This window comes from Scyliorhinus torazame, chromosome 3, assembly GCF_047496885.1.
Source record: "Scyliorhinus torazame isolate Kashiwa2021f chromosome 3, sScyTor2.1, whole genome shotgun sequence".
Taxonomy (NCBI): domain Eukaryota; kingdom Metazoa; phylum Chordata; class Chondrichthyes; order Carcharhiniformes; family Scyliorhinidae; genus Scyliorhinus; species Scyliorhinus torazame.
The window spans coordinates 261589804-261611883 of record NC_092709.1 but is presented as its reverse complement, the minus strand read 5'-3'; the positions used below and the strand labels follow the sequence as shown (position 1 = coordinate 261611883).

Below are 22080 nucleotides of genomic sequence, written 5' to 3'. Positions count from 1 at the left end.
CTCCCTGGCTTAGAGATGCCAGCTATTACTACATGTGGCCACACACCCACATAAACCACAATACACATTTTAACGTGCAAATGTGCAATTTTTATTTAAGTGATAACATGATTTGGGAAACATAATAGAGAAGCCACACTCCATAAACCAGAACTATGCTCGATCACTTCTATTTACATGGCTGGACTGAATAGTATTGGTGGAGGGAAAGGGAATGAAGTTGCTGGAGGAGGAAGAGACGGAAAGAGTTAGAAAGTACAAACTTTCCCTTTTGGCTTCATGAAATTGGGGTATTCAGCTGTCGAATAAAGCTACCATCCTAAGTGGAATGTCTTCCAGCTGAATTGGGCAGAAGGCATCCGTGCATCCTTTTTTAGCTCAGCCCCAGACTGTACAAATGGAAAGGAATGACACCTGGTTACATGATTACTACTTGGTGTCCGTTTTGGCTTGTGGTAGCTCTTTCGTCTTAGAAGGTCCTGGGATCAAGCCATCCTCTAGAGACTTGAGCACAATAATCTCGGCTGGTATTTCAATGCAGGAACTGAGAGAGTGCTACATTGCTAGAGATTTTGCAAAAAATTGAGGCTTCATGGGCCCAATCAGCTGGTCAAAACATCTCATGCCACTATTTAATGAAGACCAGAGAAGTTTTTGCAATTTCTTGACCGTTATTTATCCTTTAACTAACATCTCTAAAACAGATGATCTGCTGTTTGTGGAACATGGTGTACCCTATTTGGTTGCCACATTTCCCTATCTTACAACAGTGACTACACTTCAACATCACTTAATTGGCTGTGAATCTCTTTAGGATTTCCTGAAATCTTGAAACAATAATGGTATTTTATTCAGGAAAATTTGTAGCCCAAAGGCTGAATTGCAGGGCAGCTTACTTCGAAAAATTCATGTGAATAAAATTCATACATGTAATCAGATTAAAAACATGCACATATGTAACAATCATGTAGCAACAAAAATAGACAAACACATTCTGCTGGTAACAGGGAAGCGATGGGTGGGATTTCATAATTTCGGTACTTCATTTAGGGCCTGAATCATGCAGGTTTGGCCTTCCTTTACTACACAATCGTTAGAACAGGCATTTATGTTCCTTCAAAATAAAAAAGAAATGGCAAGAAATTGCAGTGGCCGAAGGAAAAAAATTGAACATTAATCCAAAGAAGGAACTATTTAGAGGGCTGAACAAAATCTTGATGAGAAAAGTGTGCTCTAAGGAGGATAGTGACAGGAAAGGAGGGTGGAGAAGCCGGAGGGATAAGGAATAAATTCCAGAGCATATGATATCAATTATTCCAGTCACGTTGCAAAAATATGCAAGTTGAAGATAGGTTACTTGACGGAGGATGAGATAAGCTTCAATTTGACTTCTTAAAAAATTTAAAGTACCCAAATTTCTTTTCCAATTTAGGGCCAATGTAGCGTGGCTAATCAACCTACCTTGCATATCTTTGTGTTGTGGGGGGTAAGACCCACACAGACATGGGAAGAATGTGCAAAGTCCACACGGCAGTGATCCAGGGCCGGCATCAAACCTGGGTCCTCAGCAGCTTTGACTTGACAAGCAGTGAACAATAATCTCAGATTGCATCACAATGTTGAAGAACAAAGCACTTCTTTCTGTACCAATGTGATACTGTTAATTGGTGCTTTATATCCAATTTTCTGATCAAACAAGTTAGTTATCAGTACCTGTCCTACTGAATAATCCTCCAATGCAGTCACTTTTTCAGGTAGCATTTTGTTAGATGTGCTCCGGAGACCCAACCTTCCATAATCTCCACTCCCAAATGTGAAGAGTTTTCCATCAACTGTTACCACAGCCGAATGTTTAAATCCACAGGAGAGCTATTCAAACAGAAGGAAGAACATATGTTGTGAAGAACATATTGGAAATATTTATTGAAATATTGTACTATTACAGAGGCTGCTAAAAGTTTAACCAGATTGATGGATAATGGGGCTGGAATTATATTATGTAGGATCAAACATATTTTGCTATTCCTCACACAATGAGCTTGGTTATCTCAGCCATGCTGTTCTGGGCCAGGTATTACCAATTCATGGTGGTGGTGGAAAGGGAAGCTCAAGGGAAGTTATTCCAGGCCACTATTGTACAACCCTGGCATCAAAAGCACTTACCCTCTCAGCCACAGATGGCAATCTGAGTGTGCCTGGACGGAGAGGAAAAATCTAAAAACACTTTATCAAAAATATTACCCTTCTTTTGATTGAGTGAAATAGTGTGGGTATACCTGCACAACATCTTCTCCCTGCAGTGCCTCGATTTGTCTAGGTCTGCGCTGCCTTTCACTGTTTCCATGTCCAAGTTTTCCATAATCACCATCTCCCCAGCTAAAAACTTCCCCGCTCTCAGTTAGAGCCATAGAATGGCCATCTGATCCACATGAAGTGGCTAATCGTGTCACAACATAACCTGGGAAAGAAACAGAATGATGAGAAGTATTGTAGAAACCAAGGTAGACAATGAGGAAACAAAATAAAACTGCTCCGAAACAATAAAATATATCTTCATAAATGCATTTCTGACACAAGTATAGATTCATAAATGCATTGATGACACAAAGTAAACATTTTTGTATATTAGATTAACGAAGTCAAAGCATTGGAATGTTTATTCAAAAACACGTAGAAACATAATATTGCCAGAATATCAGAAAATTGTGACTCAGTGAGATCTACCTACAACTTCACCAGCTAACCAAAAACATTTTGAACTGTTTAAAGAGGACCTGTTTTTAAAACATACAAAAGTCAGACTAAAGATTGCTACCACCAGTCACCTGTTGCCTGACATCATAAAGTGACCATAATTCTGGAACATTCTCATATGGATTTCACTGCAGATTTGCTCTGACATATTGCATGGAATTTCTCACCTGGGGTGTTAAGGTCCACTTCAAAAAGGAACTCTTGTAAGGAAGGCAACTAAGTGCCCACGCCGTCGTGAACGCCGTCGAGGTTCACGACGGCGCGAAACGGCCCCGATCTCGATTCAGGGCCCAAAAATGGGGTAGGATCGGGGCCGCGAGAAACTCGGGGGGGCATGTCGTGAAAGCAGCGTCGTCAGCGCGCACCGGCATTGGCGCCGCGTAAAAGCGGCGCCGCTTAAATGACGCAACCGGCGCCGCATAACTAGCGTCACCCACGCATGCGCGGGTAGGCTGGCGCCAGCCGGCTCATGCTTGGTTGCCGTCCTCCCCGAGGCCGCCCCACAAGAAGATGTCAGATGGATCTTGCGGGGCGCGGAGGAAAGGAGGTCCTCCTTCAGAGAGGCCGGCCCGCCGATCGGTGGGCACCAATCGCGGGCCAGGCCCCTTTGAGTCCTACCCCGGTGAAAGAACCCCCCTCGACCCCCCACAGGCCGCTCCCCCAGCATTCCCGCGCTGTTCCCGCCGGCAGCGACCAGGTGTTGATGGCGCCGACGGGAATCCGTCGTTTTGGGCAGGCCTCTCGGCCCATCTGGGCCGGAGAATAGCGGGTGTAGCGGCGAATCGCCATTTTGTGTGTCCCGGGCGATTCTCTGGCCTGTGCCGCGCAGAACTCGACGGGGCTATTCACGGCGCTTGGGTGAATCGCGGGAGGGAGTTGGACCGGCGTCGCGGGGAAAAATGGCGCGCCGGGTGGATTCTCCCAATCGGCGCGGGAGCGGAGAATCGCGCCCATGGACTTTCATTAATGGTAATTCTGATAATGGGAACGCTAATCAGCCAGATACACACAACAGACATTGAAGGCCTCATGTGGAGGACAAAATAACACGTTTCCTGTTAGTCTCTACTATCCTGAAATGTGCCAAAGGTTTCTGAGATGAAAGCTCAAAAAACATGATTACGTGTTCTACAGCAAAGACTGTAAAATATGTTAACTGAATTCCATTTTGTGGAATATAGAGACAGGAGGTTTAAGAACTAATTTTACCAGCCTTGGTTCAAACATGGACAAAAGTGCTGAACTCAAGCTCTTCACTGGTTCAAGTCAGACCTCACACAAAGGAAGATGATTGTGATTGTGGAGACCAATCATCTCAGCCCCAGGACATTGCAGCAAGAGTGCTCTAGGTCCATCTTTAGCTACTTCATCACAACCTTTCCTTTGTTATTCGGTCAGAAATAGATGATAGCACAATATTCAGCATCATTCGTGACTCAGGTACTGAAGCAATGTCCATATGCAGCAAGTTCTGGACTACAATCAGGCTTGGGCTGATAATTGAAAACTAATCTTTGCGCCACACAAGTACAGGCAACGACCATCTCCAACAAGAGGGAATCATCTACTCTTGACATTCAATGGTATTACCATCATTGAATTTCCTATCCACATCCTCAGGATTACCATAAACTGAATCGGATCAGCCATATAAATGCTTTGGCTAGAAGAGTAGGTCAGAGGCTGTAAATTCTGTAGCTACTATCTCTACCCAAAGCTTGTATGCCATGAACAAGTCAAAGGTCACGTGAGAGACAAAATACTCTCCATTTACCTGGATAAATGTGGTTCCAACGGCATTCATAGAATACAAACAGTGCAGGAAGAGGCCATTTAGCCCATTGAGTCTGCACTGACCCTCCGAAAGCGCACTCCATCCAGGTCCAAAGCCCCAACAACTCCGCCCATAACCCCATAACTAACTTGCACATCCCTAGACACTAAGGGGCATGGCCAATCCACCGAACCCACACAACTTTGGAATATGGGAGAAAACCGGAGGACCTGGAGGAAACTCGTGCTGGCACGGGGAGAACGTGCAAATTCCACACAGTCACCCAAGGCTGGTATTGAACCCGGGCCCTGGTACTGTGAGGCAGCAGTGCTAACCACTATGCCACCCCAAGAAGCTTATCACCATCCAAGACAAAGTTTGACTGGCACGCATCCACCACATTAAACTTTCACTCCTTCCAGCCACACAGCCAACACGAGAAGTCCGTCGAAGAACCGCTTCATCTTCAAGTCACCCTCTGGGGGTTCGGGGGTGTACAGCCCTCGGTTGAAGGTTGTGAGGCTTTAATGATCTTTTCTGGCACAGCGCCTAGCCTTACGCATCTGCCTTTAACCTGAGCTATTTCCCATGTGGCTGCCTGCATTCCCAGCTGGTGAGCCAGCAGGCGGCTGGCATTGTCTCCATGTTCGTAAAAGGTCCCCCGTGTCTGGCAGAGCTGGTGCACGGTTTTCTCAGTGGAGAGCAGGTCATAATCCATCTGTAGTTTTTTCCTCTCCGCCAGTAGTTCTACGGTCCGTGTCAAGGAGTATCGTCAATCCACCTCCAGCATGGAGTTGACCAACTGTTGCCGAGCCGCCCTCTCCTTCCTATCTTTGCACACCTTGTACGCAATAATTTCCCCCCTTATCACAGCCTTCAGTGCCTTCCAGAACGTGGAGGGTGAGACCTCCCCATTCTGGTTTTGGTTACGTACCTGTCTATGGCCTGTGATATCTGTTCGCCGAATGCCCGATCGGCCAAGTGTGTCGTGACCAGCTTCCATGGGAGGAGTTGTGCCCTGTCTCCAACCTCACATCCACGTAGTGTGGAGAGTGGACTGAGATAACGACTGCAGAGTACTTGATTCCCACTACTCCTGGAAGCACCGCTTTCCCCACTACAAAGAAGTCAATCTTGATATATACCCAGTGTACCTGGGAGAAGGAGAAGAACTCCTTTTCCCCATGGTATGCGAGCCTCTATGGGTCCACTGCCCCCATCTGTTCCATGAAAGTGTTCAATTGCTTTGCCATGTTTGATCTTTCCCTGACTTGGGGTTTTATCTGTCCGCCCGCGGGTCCTGTACACAGTTAAAGTCACCCCCCATGATTAAATGGTGTGAGTCTATGTTGGGATTTCAGGCATAATTTTCTTCATGAATTCCATGTCTTCTCAGTTTGAAGCATACACATTTACAAGGACGACCGGTGCCCCTTCCAGGACACCACCTCACCCATGGTCCGTGACAGCATCGTCTTGGTCAGCCTAGCCTATCTGAGCAAATGTACTCCACCACTTCACAATATGCCAAGGCACAGAAAAGACCACTTGTCTTGCAAGCTCAAATTGAAGCCCATCGTACTGAACCGTACTGAAGCCCATCATATGGTACAAAAGGCAGGACCTCGTTCTGCCGCCATGGATTGATGGATTTGTTTATTGTCACATGTACCGAGGTACAGTGAAAAGTATTTTTCTGCGAGCAGCTCAAACAGATCATTAAGTACATGAAAATAAAATTAAAAAAATAAAAATAAATAGGGCAACACAAAGTACACAATGTAAAAACATAGATATCGGCATCGGGTGAAGCATACAGGAGTGTAGTATTAATCAGGTCAGTCCATAAGAGCGTCGTTTAGGAGTCTGGTGACAGCGGGGAAGGAGCTGTTTTTGAAATGTCTGCATTGTGGGCAAGACTACAGCACAACCAGCAGGAGGTACTAAGTGTTGTAGATGCAGCAGGATGGGACATTTCCAATGCTTCTGCTTGGTTAGAGTCACCAACAAATGGCGCAAACTATGACACCACCACAAGATAGCGCCAATCTCACATTTCCTCAGTTGCCAGCATTCCGAGAACTTTGTCAATTTAGAGGTCAGAGGGTTCCCAACACGGTTCAACCTCCACACAGGCGCAGGGGTATAGGTACTGGCTGACTACCTCACATGGTTCCACACAAGTCCTCTTCAGCTTTCTAATTTAAAACTGCAGGGATCGGGAAGAACAAATCTACATGTTAAGGGTCAGATTACCACCATCCTATGCCATAAGGGGTGGCAGATCACAGAAACCTTTTGTATCATTCACAAGCAAGCTTTTCCCTACTTAGCAGGAATGCATGTGCACAGTTAAGCATCTTAGAGAATGTAAATGGATTTCTTCTATTGCATATCAGGAATTTCTAAAACTTTTTCAAGGCCTGGGGAAGCTAAAGACCACGGGCGGGATTCTCCACTCCCGCACCGAAGTGGCCGCGCCGTCGTGAACGCCATCGAGGTTCACGACGGCGCGAAACGGCCCCGGTCCTGACCGATTCAGGCCCTGACAATGGGCCAGGATCGGGGCATGCGTGGTTGCCGTCCTCTCTAAGTCCGCCCCGCAAGAAGATGGCGGACGGATCTTGCGGGGCCGCGGAAGGAAGAAGTCCTCCTTCAGAGAGGACGGCCCGACGATCGGTGGGCACCGATCGTGGGCCACCCCACATTTCAGGTACCCCCCGGTGCAGGATCCCCCCTCGCCCCCTTGCAGGCCGGCCCCCCAGCGTTCACGCACCGCTCGCAACGGCAGCGACCAGGTGTGGACGGCGCTGGGGGGAACCCGCCGTTTTGGCCTGGCCGCTCGGCCTATCCGGGCCTGAGAATAGCGGGGGTGCAGGAGAATCGCCATTTTGGGTGTCTCCGGCGATTCTCCGGCCTGTGAAACTCGACCGGGCCGTTCCCGCCGCTAGGGAGAATCGCGGGAGGGCGTCGGACCGGTGTCCCAGGAAATTTTGGCGGCCTAGGCGATTCTCCCAACCGGCGCAGGAGTGGAGAATCACGCCCCCCATTTCTCTGCTCCTAGAAGCCATGGCAATCTGCCTGTTCACTGTTAGGCGGGTACCACACCCTCTTTAAGTTAAGGAGGAACCTGACTGTATGTTACCCAGGGGTGTAATTTTCCCAATCACACAAGCAACCTGTTGGTGCTCTGGTCTGTCACTATTTCCAAGTCTACTGGCCAACTCTGGTTTTGTGTGGATCTTACACAGCTTAACAAAGTTGAAGTCCACTCAATGACGTCAGCAGAAGAGAGTTTGGCCAAGCTCACAAATATTCTTTTTACTAAGCTTGATGCAAATAATAGATTTTGGCAAATATCTCTCGATAAGAAATCTAGGCCCCTGATGACCTTTATCACATCCTTTGGTCAATTTTATTTCGACATACCATTTCAACAATCCTCAAAAGAAAACAAGGTGTTATCTACACAGCCATATGGACGACATCTCCAAGAGCTAAACACGATCACAGGGTGAGAGAGGTGCTCAAGGCTCTCCAAGAAGTAGGCCTCATGCTGAATGACAACTGTGAGTTTGCCAGGATCAACAAAAAATTCCTAGGACACATTGTGCAATGGAAGGTATTATGGTCAAACCATATAAAATAATGACCATTACTCATCACAGATATTCAATGTTTCTTGGGGATGTCAAACTAGGTGGAAATGTTTATCCCTAACTTTGCCGTGCTCATGGAACCCTTGAGAGATCGCCTGTGGAAGGGCCAACAATGGTCTGGGGCACAGAACAAATCAAGGCCTTCAGTTCATTAAAGATTGCCTGGTCTTCTTGGATAGCCTGGTGCACTATGACCACACATTGTTTACTGTCGTTGTTGCAGGCACTTTCTCCAATGGCCTCGGCAGCGTTCTCATCCAGCTGCAAATGAAAGGTGATAGAATACCTGTCTATTTCATTTCAAAAGCTCTCATGGAAACTGAACAAAGGCATGCCACCATTGAGAAAGAGATACTGACGGTCACATGGGCTATCAAGCACTTTTCTCATTACCTGGTAGAAACAGGCCACAAGCTCCTCATAACACTCCTCAATTCCATGGAGATTGCTAAAATGCCTACTCATATTCAATGATTTCATCTCCGGTTCTTGCGGTACCAGAACAAAGCTATCTATGTCCCAGGCAAGTCACAAACCAATGCTGACGCTCTCTCCAGAGCCACAACCAACCATGCAGTCACCCTTGATTCTACACTGGTGTCATAAGTAGAAGCATTTTACTCCATCGCTTGCCCTTGTCCATTCATTGCACCCAAAAAGAGGATATTGAATGTGTTAAAAGCAAATTACTGCAGATGCTGGTATCTGAAACCAAAGAGAAAATGCATCTTATCTATAAAGACTATGAGCCCATTTGGGGACAACTTTGTGGTTTACAATCATCATTTGGTCATACAATATTCCATACAAGTTATTCTTAACAGCCTCCATGAAGGTCAACTAGTCCTGCAATGAGCATCACACAAGTAATCTAGGATTTTGCCCTCTCCTGCCACATTAACACTCCGACACTAATAGAACCCCTCATACCATCTGTTTTTCCTCACCGACTGTGGCAGAAGTTAGGGTTTGACCTCTTTGCATTCTGTGGTAGAACATACCTCGTGTCTATTGATAATTATTCGCAATGGTTAGAGAAAAAAAAAATCAAGCTTCATACAACCACATTGGAGTTTATAACCATTGCTTCCTGGACTCATTATGGGCTGTCATTTAAAAATGCAGGTTTCCCTATTGCCTCCAAACCTTCTGCTTTATCAACCCTGCTGACCATAACATAGCCAGAGTGAAGGAATCGAACCTCTGGGAAAAACAACACTATGGTACAACACTAGACACACAACACCACCTTTGACACCAGGTCAGCGAGTGTGGATCTGAAAGCCAAAGGTCTCAATCTCACCGGCACGGAACACCCAGACTCGTATTTAGTCCAGATGCCATCTGATAATATCTGAAAAACAGGTAAGCCCTCATCACGCACACCCAGATCACAGGGTCGGGACGATCAGGGGCTGGTTTAGCACACTGGGCTAAATCGCTGGCTTTTAAAGCAGACCAAGGCAGGCCAGCAGCACGGTTCAATTCCCATACCAGACTCTCCGAACAGGTGCCGGAATGTGGCGACTAGGGGCTTTTCACAATAACTTCATTTGAAGTCTACTTGTGACAATAAGCGATTTTCATTTTTCATTTAATTTTCATCAGTGTGATCGAGATCACGCTCGCCACAGAACAGTTACCAGGACACATTTGGGAAGAGTGGTGAAGACTCCTTAGAAACGTAATTTATAGTTCAGAGACTCTGGTGATGGGATGGGAAGTCAGTATTGTAAATAGTACAAAAACAAATATCATGTAAGTAGTTGAAGATATAGTTTCATATTGTTGTTAGAAAGAAGATAGTGTACTTGGGGGGAGGTATAGTATAAAGGGTTAACAGCTAACCTATGGAGCACATGATGATCTGGCACTGATGTCAAGCAGTCATGTGCTAGGCACTGTAGGCAGCAGACAGGTAGCCCTGAAGGGAGATATGCCTTCCCTGTAACTCATTATGTGCACAGTATAAATAAACTTGGTTTTAATTTAATATCCTGATATGCCTACAGCCCTTCCTTGCTGGAATCCTAATTTAGCACATTCTACTACACGCAGCTCTCTCTAGGGAACCAACAATGATTCCTGGTGACAACGGCCACTGCTGCAGCTGGTGCTGTTGGAACTGGAGGGCTGCTGGTCTCAGATTGGCCAGCAGCCTGCTGGGCTGGATTTCCATCCTGCTGGGGATTTAATACAACTGGAGGTCTGACCTTGTCCAGGTAAATGCCAGATTGCCTGGTAATTGCATCAGGGGTCCCAAAAAAGTGATGCAGGGTCCCTTACTGGTTCTCCAACCAGTAGGTAAGATCCCAAATGCCAGTACAAATTCCACCCAATATTTTCCTTGCATACATAAAGATAGCTTCTCAATAGTGCATTTCACTTTCCTGTTTAGTCATGCTTCATTTGAAAAATATGTCATCCAATAAAATAAGAAATTGGCCTCTATGAACACTTTTTATGAAGCAGATTGCAGTAAACAATAGATAATTACCAAGTTTTACAGATAGCTTCTGACATTTGTATTCTCTTTTGAAAGAAATGGAAAAAAAAAATCACCATCTGTAAATATACATAACAACCAATAATCGAATATCGATGTCAGATCTTTAGCAAACATGATTCGTTAAAGGTGGCATGCTTCTTTTATTGGCCTAAAGATGCTGAGTGAGAACATTCTATAAATTACACACATGGGGCGTCATTGCCGTGAATCCCGCCCCCGCCGGTTGCCGAAGTCTCCGAAGTGAGAAAAGTCGGCGGGGCGTTAATGTCGCCGCTGCCGCGGAGAATGTCACGGGTCTGCGCAAGGCACCCGATTTTCGGCCTGCCGATATTCTCCCTTCCGGATGGGCCGAAGTCCCGTCGACGTGATGACCGTTCACGTCGACGTAAATTAAACCTCCTTTTCATCGGCGTGACCCGGTGCTCCAGGCTCATGCCGACCAGCGTGGAGGTGAGTGACGGCCTGGGGGGTTGGCTCTGGGCAGGCAATGGCGTGGCCGCAGTCTGAATGCGTGAGGAGAGGTGTGTCTCGGGTTGTGTGTGTGTGTGTGTGTGTGCGGCGGGGGGGGTGGGGGGTGGTTAGAGTAGGCTGGGCTCCGGGGGAGTGCCGGGAGGGGGTCCGTGCCGGGGAGGTGGATGGGGGGTCCGTGCCGTGGTGGAGGTTGGGGGGGGACCGTGCCGGGGTGGAGGTTGGGGGGGGGGGGGGGGGGGGGGGAGTCCGTGCCGTGCCGGGGTGGAGGTTGTGAGGGGGGGGTCCGTGCCGTGCCGGGGTGGAGGTTGTGTGGGGGGGGGGGTCCGTGCCGTGCCGGGGTGGAGGTTGGGGGGAGGGGGGTCCGTGCCAGGGTGAGGTTGGGGGGGGGGGTCCGTGCCGGGGTGGAGGTTGGGGGGGGGGGTCCGTGCCGGGGTGAGGTTGGAAGGGGGGTCCGTGCTGGGGTGGAGGTTGGGGGGGGGTCCGTGCTGGGGTGGAGGTTGGGGGGGGGTCTGTGCTGGGGTGGAGGTTGGGGGGGGGTCCGTGCCGGGGTGGAGGTTGGGGGGGGGGGGGGGGGTCCGTGCCGGGGTGGAGGTTGGGAGGGTCCGTGCCGGGGTGGAGGTTGGGGGGGGGTCCGTGCCGGGGTGAGGTTGGGGGGGGGGGTCCGTGCCGGGGTGGAGGTTGGGGGGGGGTCCGTGCTGGGGTGGAGGTTGGAGGGGGGGGGGGTCCGTGCCGGGGTGGAGGTTGGGGGGGGGGGGTCCGTGCTGGGGTGGAGATTGGGGGGGGTCCGTGCTGGGGTGGAGGTTGGGAGGCGGGTCCGTGCCGAGGAGGGGGATGGGAGGGCAAGTGAGTTGGTCCACCTGGCCAGGTGCCAGCCTCCAACAGTTGGACCCATGCGGTCCATGCCACCTGGCTGGGGGGAGGAGGGGATATGGGCAATGATGACATGTCGTCGTTCCCCTCCCCCCCCCACCAGGCCGTCATGTTTTCAGATCATCCAGCGATGTTGGCCGCCGTGGTGGCAGCCGCTCATGTCTATGTTGCCCTGGATGAGGAGGAGGAGGAGCATGCCAGAGAGGCGGCGCAGGCTGCTGCTGAGGGGCAGGCGGCTGCCGCCCAGGCTGGAGGGACACCTGACCGACAGGACGAGGAGGGGGAGGAGGACGTCGCGGCCCCACGGCAACGGAGGCACCCGAGGGCGCCCCGTGTGTACCGGCCCCGGCAGTCATACCAGGACCTCACGGACCGGGAATGCAGGAGGAGACTCCGGATGAGCCGGGAAACCGTGGCACACATCTGCCACCTGCTGGCACACCTGTCACCGCGTGGCACTGGCGGGGGACACCCTCTCCCCGTGTCCGTCAAGGTTACGGTGGCCCTGAACTTTTATGCAACGGGGTCATTCCAGGCACCGAGTGGGGACCTGTCCGGCATATCGCAGACATCGGTGCACCGGTGCATCCGGGCAGTGACAGATGCCCTATATGCCATGGCGCACCGCTACATCCGCTTCCCCGTGGACCGGGCCAGCCAAGATGCCCGGGCCGTGGGCTTCTCTGCCGTGGCCGGGTTCCCCATGGTCCAGGGCGCGATCGATGGGATGCACGTCGCCGTGCGGCCACCTGCAGATAACAGGGCCGTGTTCACTAATAGGAAGGGGACCTATTCGATGAACGTACAGGTGGTCTGCGACCACCGCATGATGATCCTGCACGTCTGCGCCCGTCACCCAAGCAGTGTACACGACTCATTCGTGTTGTCGCGGTCATCCATCCCCGGCATGTACGAGGGACGCCATCCCCGGCTGAGGGGCTGGTTGCTGGGCGACAGGGGCTACCCATTGCGATCGTGGCTGATGACGCCTATACAGAGGCCATGCAATGAGGCGGAGAACCGCTACAATGATGCCCATGTAGCGACAAGGGGAGTGATCGAGAGGTGCTCTGGCGTGCTGAAGATGCGTTTCAGGTGCCTGGACCTCTCTGGGGGCGCCCTCCAGTATCGGTCAGATAGGGTCGGCCGCATCACTGTGGTGTGCTGCGTCCTGCACAACATAGCCCAGCAGAGGGGCGATGTGTCGCAGGCAGAGGAGGGCGGAGTGGAGGAGCAGCAGGAAGAGGCCCAGTCCTCCCCAGATGAGGGGGATGGGGGCAATGGTCAGGGCAGATGGGGTAGACACAGGCGGGTGGCTGTCCACCGTTACCGGCTGGCCCAGCGGGCACAGGACAGACTGATAGACGCCCGCTTCACTGACTAGATGGGCGTGGGAATCGGGTAGTATGGCCACAGACCGCACACCATGGCAACAGCCGACCACCCACACCCCCAACCCATCCACCCACCCAGCACCCTCACCCCCCTCCCCAACCCCACCCACCCACCCCACCCGCATGCACACCACCCCCCCTCCCCATTGCCGATCCACCTGCGGCACAACGGGCCGGGCTCACACAGTTGCGGGTGGACGCGTGTCTATCGCAGGCCATGGAGGATGATGACAACCCGCCCTGCGATGAGCTCCTGGCTCCACATCGTTGGACTATGTCTGACCCATGGCCACAGTACCACCATCCACCCGGACCATCCCTGCATGCGGCTGTGACACTGCAGCGCACGGTCCCGTCCTCTGCCCGGGGGATGTTGATGGCGGCCCAGGGGGAAGGGGGCAGACTCACCTGGGGCTGAGGTAAGACCACCCCTCACACACACACTTGCGCTCAACGTACATGACACCCCCGCACACTTTGGACAGAGCACAAAGGCAGCTTCGGTAGGTGTAACATTGACTTTAATAACCAAAGGAGTTCATGCACGTGCCCTAGCCCCTAAAACTCATCTGTGCCCTGCACCCGTGCCAACTTCCTCAGTGTCTAATTGTTTGGCCTGACGGGCCCTTTGACTACGTCTACGTGGTTCCCCAGACGGTACAGCAGAACTGGAGGTGGACTCCTGTGATTCCTGCCCTCTGACACTGGATCCCTTTGCCGGCCGTTTCCTGGGGCGTCCTGGCCTAGATGGGCCAGGCTGCGGCCCGGGCGACTGGGATGGCGAGCTGCCAGCCTGTCCTGCCCGTTGCCCACCCGATGCACCTGGGACGGAAGGGTGGGGGGGGGGGGGGGGGGGGGGGGGAGTCCGAGGTGTCGCGGTGTACCGGGACCTCCCCTACAGGGGGAGCCGGGACGGACCACACCACCTCCTCCTCCCTCGGGGTGCCCGATGGCCCCCAGGCCTTTACATGGGTGGGGGATGCGAACGGACTGGCCATCCGACGCCCCCCCGACATCTGGCGCTGCCAGTCCTGGAGGCCCGTGCTGGTATCGACAGGGTTCTGCAGGTTTGCAGCCATGGAGCCCAGGGGGTTGGCAAACCCTGTCTGTGACAGTGCGACGCCGGCTCGCACATGGCCACTGGCGCCGATGCCCTCAGCGATGGCCTGCAGAGACTGGGCCATGGCCTGCTGAGACTGGGCCATGGCCTGCAGAGACTGGGCCATGGCCTGCAGAGACTGGGCCATGGCCTGCAGAGACTGGGCCATGGCCTGCAGAGACTGGGCCATGGCCTGCCGAGACTGGGCCATGGCCTGCCGAGACTGGGCCATGGCCTGCCGAGACTGGGCCATGGCCTGCTGAGACTGGGCTATGGCGTTGAGCGCCTCTGCCATCTGGCGCTGGCACTGGCTCATGGCCTCCTGTGAGAGGGCAGCCATTTCCTGGGCCACAGACACCGCCTGCACGGAAGGCCCCAGGCCTCGCAAACCGTTCCCCATGTCTGACACCGTCGCACCCATTGCCTCCACCGCGGACGCCACCCGTGCGGTGTCGGCCTGGGTGGCACGCATGACCGGCACCACTCCCAGCTCCTGGACGCGGGTGGGCTCCTCCACCTGCGACCGCAGCCGCCCGTCACCCTCTTCGCTCGTCTCCGGGTCGGTGGTTGCATCGGATCTATGTGTGGGTGTGGTAACTGCAGGAACCCGGGATCCATCTGGGCGGCAGATGTTCGCTTGGGCTGGGCTGCCCTCCGACTGCCCGGTCCCTCTGCTGCTCCTACCTCCACCTGCTGTACCGGGACAGCTGTGTTGTGCGCACCAGTGAGTGTACCAGACGCCTCATCACTAAAGTGCCCAACCGTGGTGAGTGTTTCTGCGATGGTGAAGGGTGTTGGTGACAGCAGTGGCGTTGTGTCGTGCTCTTCGTCCCACTCTGAGTCCATGGCACTTTGGGGTGGGGGTTCGTCTCCACCCATCCACTCTGAGTCACTGTCCGGTATTTCGTCTTCCTGGGTAGGGGTGTCCTGGGTAGTGGTGTCCTGGGTAGTGGTGTCCTGGGTAGTGGTGTCCTGGGTAGTGGTGTCCTGGGTAGTGGTGTCCTGGGTAGTGGTGTCCTGGGTAGTGGTGTCCTGGGTAGTGGTGTCCTGGCTCAGATGTGACGGGGGCCTGTGGCTGCCCCCCTCGTTGCTGGGTGGTCGCTCCCGCACGTGACGGGGGTGTCGTCTCCCTGTTGCTCCAGGTCTCTCCGTCTCCTGTGGTCTCCGAGGGGCATCCTGCGGGCGGTCTGCATCTGCGGGGATGGGTGCCTGAACGTTTGGTCCTGCGATACACAATGAAGCATGCATGGTTAGACATCAGGCAGTGATCAGGTGATACGGGGGAGGGGGATATAGGGGAGGGGGGATATGGGGATGGGCTGTCGGTGGCTCACTCGCTAGTACGCCCCCGACCTCTGCATCAGCAACCTCCCGGTCCTCAGGTCCGCCAGCCAGTTCCAGAGCCCTTTCCTCGTGTACGGTCTGTGGCCTCTCATCAGCGGGGCCTCCTCCAGTCCTCACATGCTCCCTATTGTTGTGTGCGCGCTTCTCCTGTGGGGGGGGGGTGGCAGGGGTAAAAGGCAACAGTGTTAGGCAGGTATATGAATGCACGCCAACGGTTGCGCGTGCATTGCAGAGGTTAAGGTTAGGGCTGGATTCACTTGGGGATATGGGGGGGGGATATGGGGGAGGGGGTATATGGGGGAGGGGGGATATGGGGGAGGGGGGATATGGGGAGGGGGGGATATGGGGAGGGGGGATATGGGGGAGGGGGGATATGGGGGATAAGGGGGAGGGGGGATATGGGGAGGGGGGATATGGGGAGGGGGATATGGGGGAGGGGGGATATGGGGAGGGGGATATGGGGGAGGGGGATATGGGGGAAGGGGATATGGGGGAAGGGGATATGGGGAGGGGGATATGGGGGAGGGGGATATGGGGAGGGGGGATATGGGGGAGGGGGGATATGGGGGAGGGGGGATATGGGGGAGGGGGGATATGGGGGAGGGGGGATATGGGGGAGGGGGGATATGGGGGAGGGGGGGATATGGAGGGGGGATATGGGGATATGGAGGGGGGATATGGGGATATGGAGGGGGGGATATGGGGATATGGGGGAGGGGGGATATGGGGGAGGGGGGATATGGGGGAGGGGGGATATGGGGGAGGGGGGATATGGGGGAGGGGGATATGGGGGAGGGGGGATATGGGGGAGGGGGGATATGGGGGAGGGGGGATATGGGGGAGGGGGGATATGGGGGATATGGGGAGGGGGATATGGGGAGGGGGGATATGGGGGAGGGGGGATATGGGGGAGGGGGGATATGGGGGAGGGGGGATATGGGGGAGGGGAGGATATGGGGGAGGGGGGATATGGGGGAGGGGGGAATATGGGGGAGGGGGAATATGGGGGAGGGGGAATATGGGGGAGGGGGAATATGGGGGAGGGGGGAATATGGGGGAGGGGGGATATGGGGGAGGGGGGATATGGGGGAGGGGGGATATGGGGGAGGGGGGATATGGGGGAGGGGGGATATGGGGGAGGGGGGATATGGGGGAGGGGGGATATGGGGGAGGGGGGATATGGGGAGGGGGGATATGGGGGAGGGGGGATATGGGGGAGGGGGGGATATGGGGGAAGGGGGATATGGGGGAGGGGGGATATGGGGGAAGGGGGATATGGGGGAAGGGGGATATGGGGGAGGGGGGATATGGGGGAGGGGGGATATGGGGAAGGGGGGATACGGGGGAGGCTCACCCTGCCTGCTCTGACGAGGTCGTTCACCTTCTTGTGGCACTGGGTGCCTGTCCGTGGTGTCAGGGCCACAGCGGTGACGGCCTCTGCCACTTCCCTCCACAGACGCCGGCTGTGGCGTGGGGCAACTCTGCGGCCGTGCCCGGGATACAGGGCGTCCCTCCTCTGCTCCACCGCGTCCAGGAGCGCCTCCACATCGCGTGACTCGAACCTTGGGGCTGAGCGACGGCCAGCCATCCAGTCGGGTGTTGCGGTCGGGTGGGGGGAGCAGCACGGCCTTATGAGCCGTCACGCCGTGCAGCGCGTATGACGCTGCACGGCGTGAACCACTGCGCAAGCGCGGATCCCGTTACGTCGCTGCTAGCCCATTTCGGGCCGGAGACTATCGACCCATTTTTCCGACGTGACGCAAGTCCGATTTGCGCCGTTTTTTGCGCCGATCGGCGGACTTTCCGCCGATAACGGAGAATTTCGCCCATGATTACTGATGATTCAATACAGACCGCACTAAATTAAATATTTAACACAGCTTCCAAAATAGCATAGTGTAGGTTTAGGTTACACTCCAGTGAACTAAATAGTAATCTCTTCATTGTTGTTTTGCATGCAATGCATTTCAGGCATTTACAGGAAACTCAAGTTTCACATAAAACCAATTTTCAGCATTTAGTTATATGCAGTGGAAGTTAATGGAGTATGAAGCAAAATGTTAACAGAATAAATGGGGTTACAACTTTGCATGAACTTACCCTGCAATGCTGCAATGACAGTAGGGGTGTGGAGGTCATCAGAGTTTCCCTGACCCAAGCGTCCATAGCTACCTTCACCAAAAGCTACAACTGTCCCATTTGCCTGCACAAGGAAGGTACAGTTCTGTCCACAAACCACCTAGCACAACAAGAAGTCAAAATTTATACAATTATTTTATTATACAATCACTAGTTACAATTAAAAATGGTAGATATTTAAAATTATGAAGTAGTTCTCTGTAGCTGTGACCAAGGCTTGAATCAGCTACAATAGTATTGTCTACCTGACATCAATATATGAAACAAGATTGCAAAGGAATAGCTGCTCTACTGAGCCAAGTCTTGGATGAATCTTAAATTCCTTCAAACAATTGCCTTTGATTCATTCTTCAATTCTATTGGTTGATGCAGAGAAAATGATCTTGGTTGTGACTGCCATTTAGTGTGCAGTTTTTGGTCTGTTTCGACCACAGTTTGTCTGTTCATTCATGTTTACCGCATACCTGATATCCAGAAATACTATAAGGTAGATAGTATGAACTCCTGTGTAGTAAAATTTCTTCTGTGTGTTTGAAACTGTGGAATCCTCTGGCTTTATTCCCCAAGTAACTGGGATTTCAAATGTTGTCTATTTTGAACAAAAACTGGCCCCTAACACCATAAATTCTTGGGTATGGATCATATAACATTGAGGACATAATCAGTAATTTCAAACACTGCATTTCACTTGCAGCTTCCAAGTCTAATCTTACTTACCTGCAACTTGCCCAGGCCATTTCAGTACTTGTCCAATTCAATTTTAAATGATGCTACAGTCTCAGTACTATGTCCAATAGTGGTACAGCATTACATGTTCTCATAAACCTCTGCATGGAATACTTTACCTCCCCCCCCCCCCCCGCCCCGCTTCATTCTTCTAGTGAAATTCCTTAGTCTATCCTCCCTACAACTCGCACAGAAAGAACATAGATCTTGCAGAGTTGTAGAGCTGGAGGAGAGTACAGTGGTAGGGAGATAGAGGAATATATAATGATTATAGCTTTTCTTATTCCAAATTAAAGGTACATTCATCAATATAAATAAGATAGATCTTTGGAAGTACTGTTATTGGGCAAATTGAATGCCACATTTTGCCTTGAATATTGAGCTGCGTCAAAGTTGAATGCAGAAGAAAGCAATTTGTTTGAACATTAGTTCCACTGGGTGGAAACCAAAGAACAAATGTTAAAAATTCATGTAAATTCTACAATTAAATAACAAAAGAAAAAGCATATTTAAACGTTCTCACACATACATGCACAAGTTTTGCAGAATTTTCTGAGCTTTGTGCAAACAAATCTATGATTTGACTAAAATGCTCATAAACCAATTCCAATACAATATTATAGGGTCGGATTTGCAATCACTGCATAAGGTGATGCAAGAGAAGGTAGTTGTTGAAATCTGCCCCCTGGGTCAGCGTGTTGGTTTTCTGACACAAGACTGGCATGCGCAGGTTTTAGATCAGAAGATGGAAGATGAAACCTGCTTAACGTTGTCAATTGTCACTGGCTGTGCGGGACTGAGACCCCACACAGTATATTTTCATTACATGTATATGGATATGCTCATTACTATTTCCAAATTTCAAAAACTGAACAAAGACCTTCATAATCCCTGAAACTGTGTCTGTCCGTGACCCCTGAACAAAAGAAGCCACTTAGCAGTTTTAGGAAAATGCACACCTCGTTATCTCGGAGGTGCCATTAATGACCCACTGTAGACTGTACAGTCCAATTTCAAAGAGTGCTACATCAAAGGCCTTTTGTATTCAATATTTGCCAGCAGAGAAGGAATGTTTACTAAGCCAATGGCCTCTCACACTTTCCCATTAACCCATAATGATATTCCTGAAGACCAAGCTGAATTCAGACCATGTTCTTTGTTGAAGAACTTGCGGTGAGGAATGTCATATGACCTAAGCCTCTGGCTTGTTGAACAAGTTAATAATGCCTTGCTGAGCGGCATAGCTCAGCCTGCTGTTTGAGATATAGCAGGACACACTGAAGGAGTTCTGGCCGAGGTCCTAATGGACTTTACCCTAGCTCTTAGAAGAGGTGGGTAACGAAGCAGTAGATGATTTGGGCAGAGGTGAAGAGTTTTTTTATTGTTTCAGAGAGTTGTCTGACTTTGGAACACTCTACTCCAGAGGTGGTGGAGGCGGGGTCATTGAATATTTTTAAGGCAGACGTAGATAGATTCTTGTCAGGCGAGGGAATCAAAGGTTATCGGGAGTAGATGGGAATGTGGAATTAGAACCACAAACCGATCAGCCACTTTCTTAATAAATGGCGAAGCAGGTTTGAGGAGCCGACTGGGCTCCGTCTGCTCCTATTTTGTATGTTCATATGTTGGACACCTGTCCCCATCTACTCTGTTTCTGCTGGAAGTCTGTACCATTGTCTAGAAGATGGGCGGCACGGCAGCACAGCAGTTAGCACTGTTGTTTCACAGTGCCAGGGACCCGGGTTTGATTCCCGGCTTGGGTCACTGTCTGTGCGGAGTCTGCATGTTCTCCTCGTGTCTGCATGGGTTTCCTCTGGGTGTTTCGGTTCCCCCCACATGTCCAGAAAGTGCTTGTCAGGTGAATTGGACATTCTGAATTCTCTCTGAAGTGTACCCGGACAGGCGCCGTAGTGTGGCGACGAGAGGATTTTCACAGTAACTTCATTGCAGTGTTAATGTAAGCCTACTTGGGACATTAATAAAGATTATGATTATTATTACGACGGATTCATCTCTGCATTCCCATCTCATCATATAAAGTCAACACCACTGGAAAAATGAATTATCTAGCATTAGTTTTCAACCTATTGAACTCTTAGACGGAATACTGTATCGGAATTTGATTTTGGTCTCTGGAACCACGTGGAAGAATATTTATTTTCTCTGTAAAACCTTTTCTTTCTCTGTGCCTCTCGTTACTATCTGAATACGAGGGGGGTGTTGTGAATCCTCTTTTCTCGTGTTGAGCATGTGCAAATAGCCTAACCCATAGAGATCATCCTATCTTGGGTTTGCTGTGGGGTTATTAATAGAGGGGTTGAGAAATATGCCATCACTTATAAAGAGGGAAACAAATCAAACCAGCTTTCGGTTGAGGGTTATGGGGGACAGGCAAGACATTGCCGTTAAGATCGATGAGATCATCTCAATGGCAGAGCAGGTTAAATCGGCCAAATGGCCTATTCCTGCTCTTAATTCTTACGATCATTGGTGTCAGTACAGAGACAAATGAAGGCGCCAGTATGGAAACCTGCAAGATGATCCTCATAATGACAGCAGCAACATGGTAAAATTAGCAGCAGCAAGCGAGGACACGGTGCTGACCAAGATAAAGGCAGAAAATCATGGTTCAACCCTGCCAATGTGGTGGTAGCCTATAGACATTGATACCAATAGGAACGTGAGGCACTGATAACTCAGCAGAATTAGTGTGTAGCACAGAGACTATTGTAGAGGTAGAATAGGTGTATATTGAAAATTAAATTAATGCCTTGGCTTGAGTTGTATTTTCATTGCATGGATTTTTTAGCCAAAATATATCCAATACTCTTGGGGTTCACAGTAAAAGTTTATAAACTGTTTGCTGTGTGTGGTCCATGGATCTGCAGTGTGCTTGGTGAATATTTTAGAAATCACTTTGTCTGAGTACCAGTCAACATTTACACTGTTTTATCAGGCAATTTCCTTCTTTCTCACTCTGCTGTGTCTCCACTAGGGACCGGTTGCATTTTGACTACACATTATCCAGCAGGTAGTTCAGGCAAAGGAGTCTTCACAGTCCAGACCAAACCTGTTCCCACTTAACCCGCTCTCTGAGTTTTTCTTTCTCCCCTTAATTTTGGGACCACTTGAGACCAACTGTACCTTCACCCTGGCCAGGGTCCGCTTAACCAAGAGATGTGACTAACCAATGAGCATTCTGAGTTCTAAGGCATAGTTGCCCGCTGACTGACAAGAGAAATTTGCAGGGCTATGGGATAAGACCAGGAAGAAATGGGATTAGGTTTGATACAAATTGAGTGGCTCACCAGGCCTCTGTGGAGATTTCATCAGTCAACCAA

General features: G+C 51.1%; 1 protein-coding gene across 4 annotated transcripts in view; it reads right to left on the bottom strand.

Moving 5' to 3' along the window:
• LOC140409077 (probable E3 ubiquitin-protein ligase HERC1) overlaps positions 1-22080 on the bottom strand; it is a 701933-nt gene that overhangs the window by 111461 nt on the left and 568392 nt on the right. For all 4 annotated transcript variants that reach the window (XM_072497165.1, XM_072497164.1, XM_072497166.1 and 1 more), the window contains 3 exons: positions 17975-18113; positions 2277-2458; positions 1714-1869 (listed from right to left, as the gene is read on the bottom strand). In XM_072497165.1, the coding sequence (XP_072353266.1) occupies positions 1714-1869; positions 2277-2458; positions 17975-18113 (477 nt within the window). The remainder of the gene's footprint in view (positions 1-1713; positions 1870-2276; positions 2459-17974; positions 18114-22080) is intronic.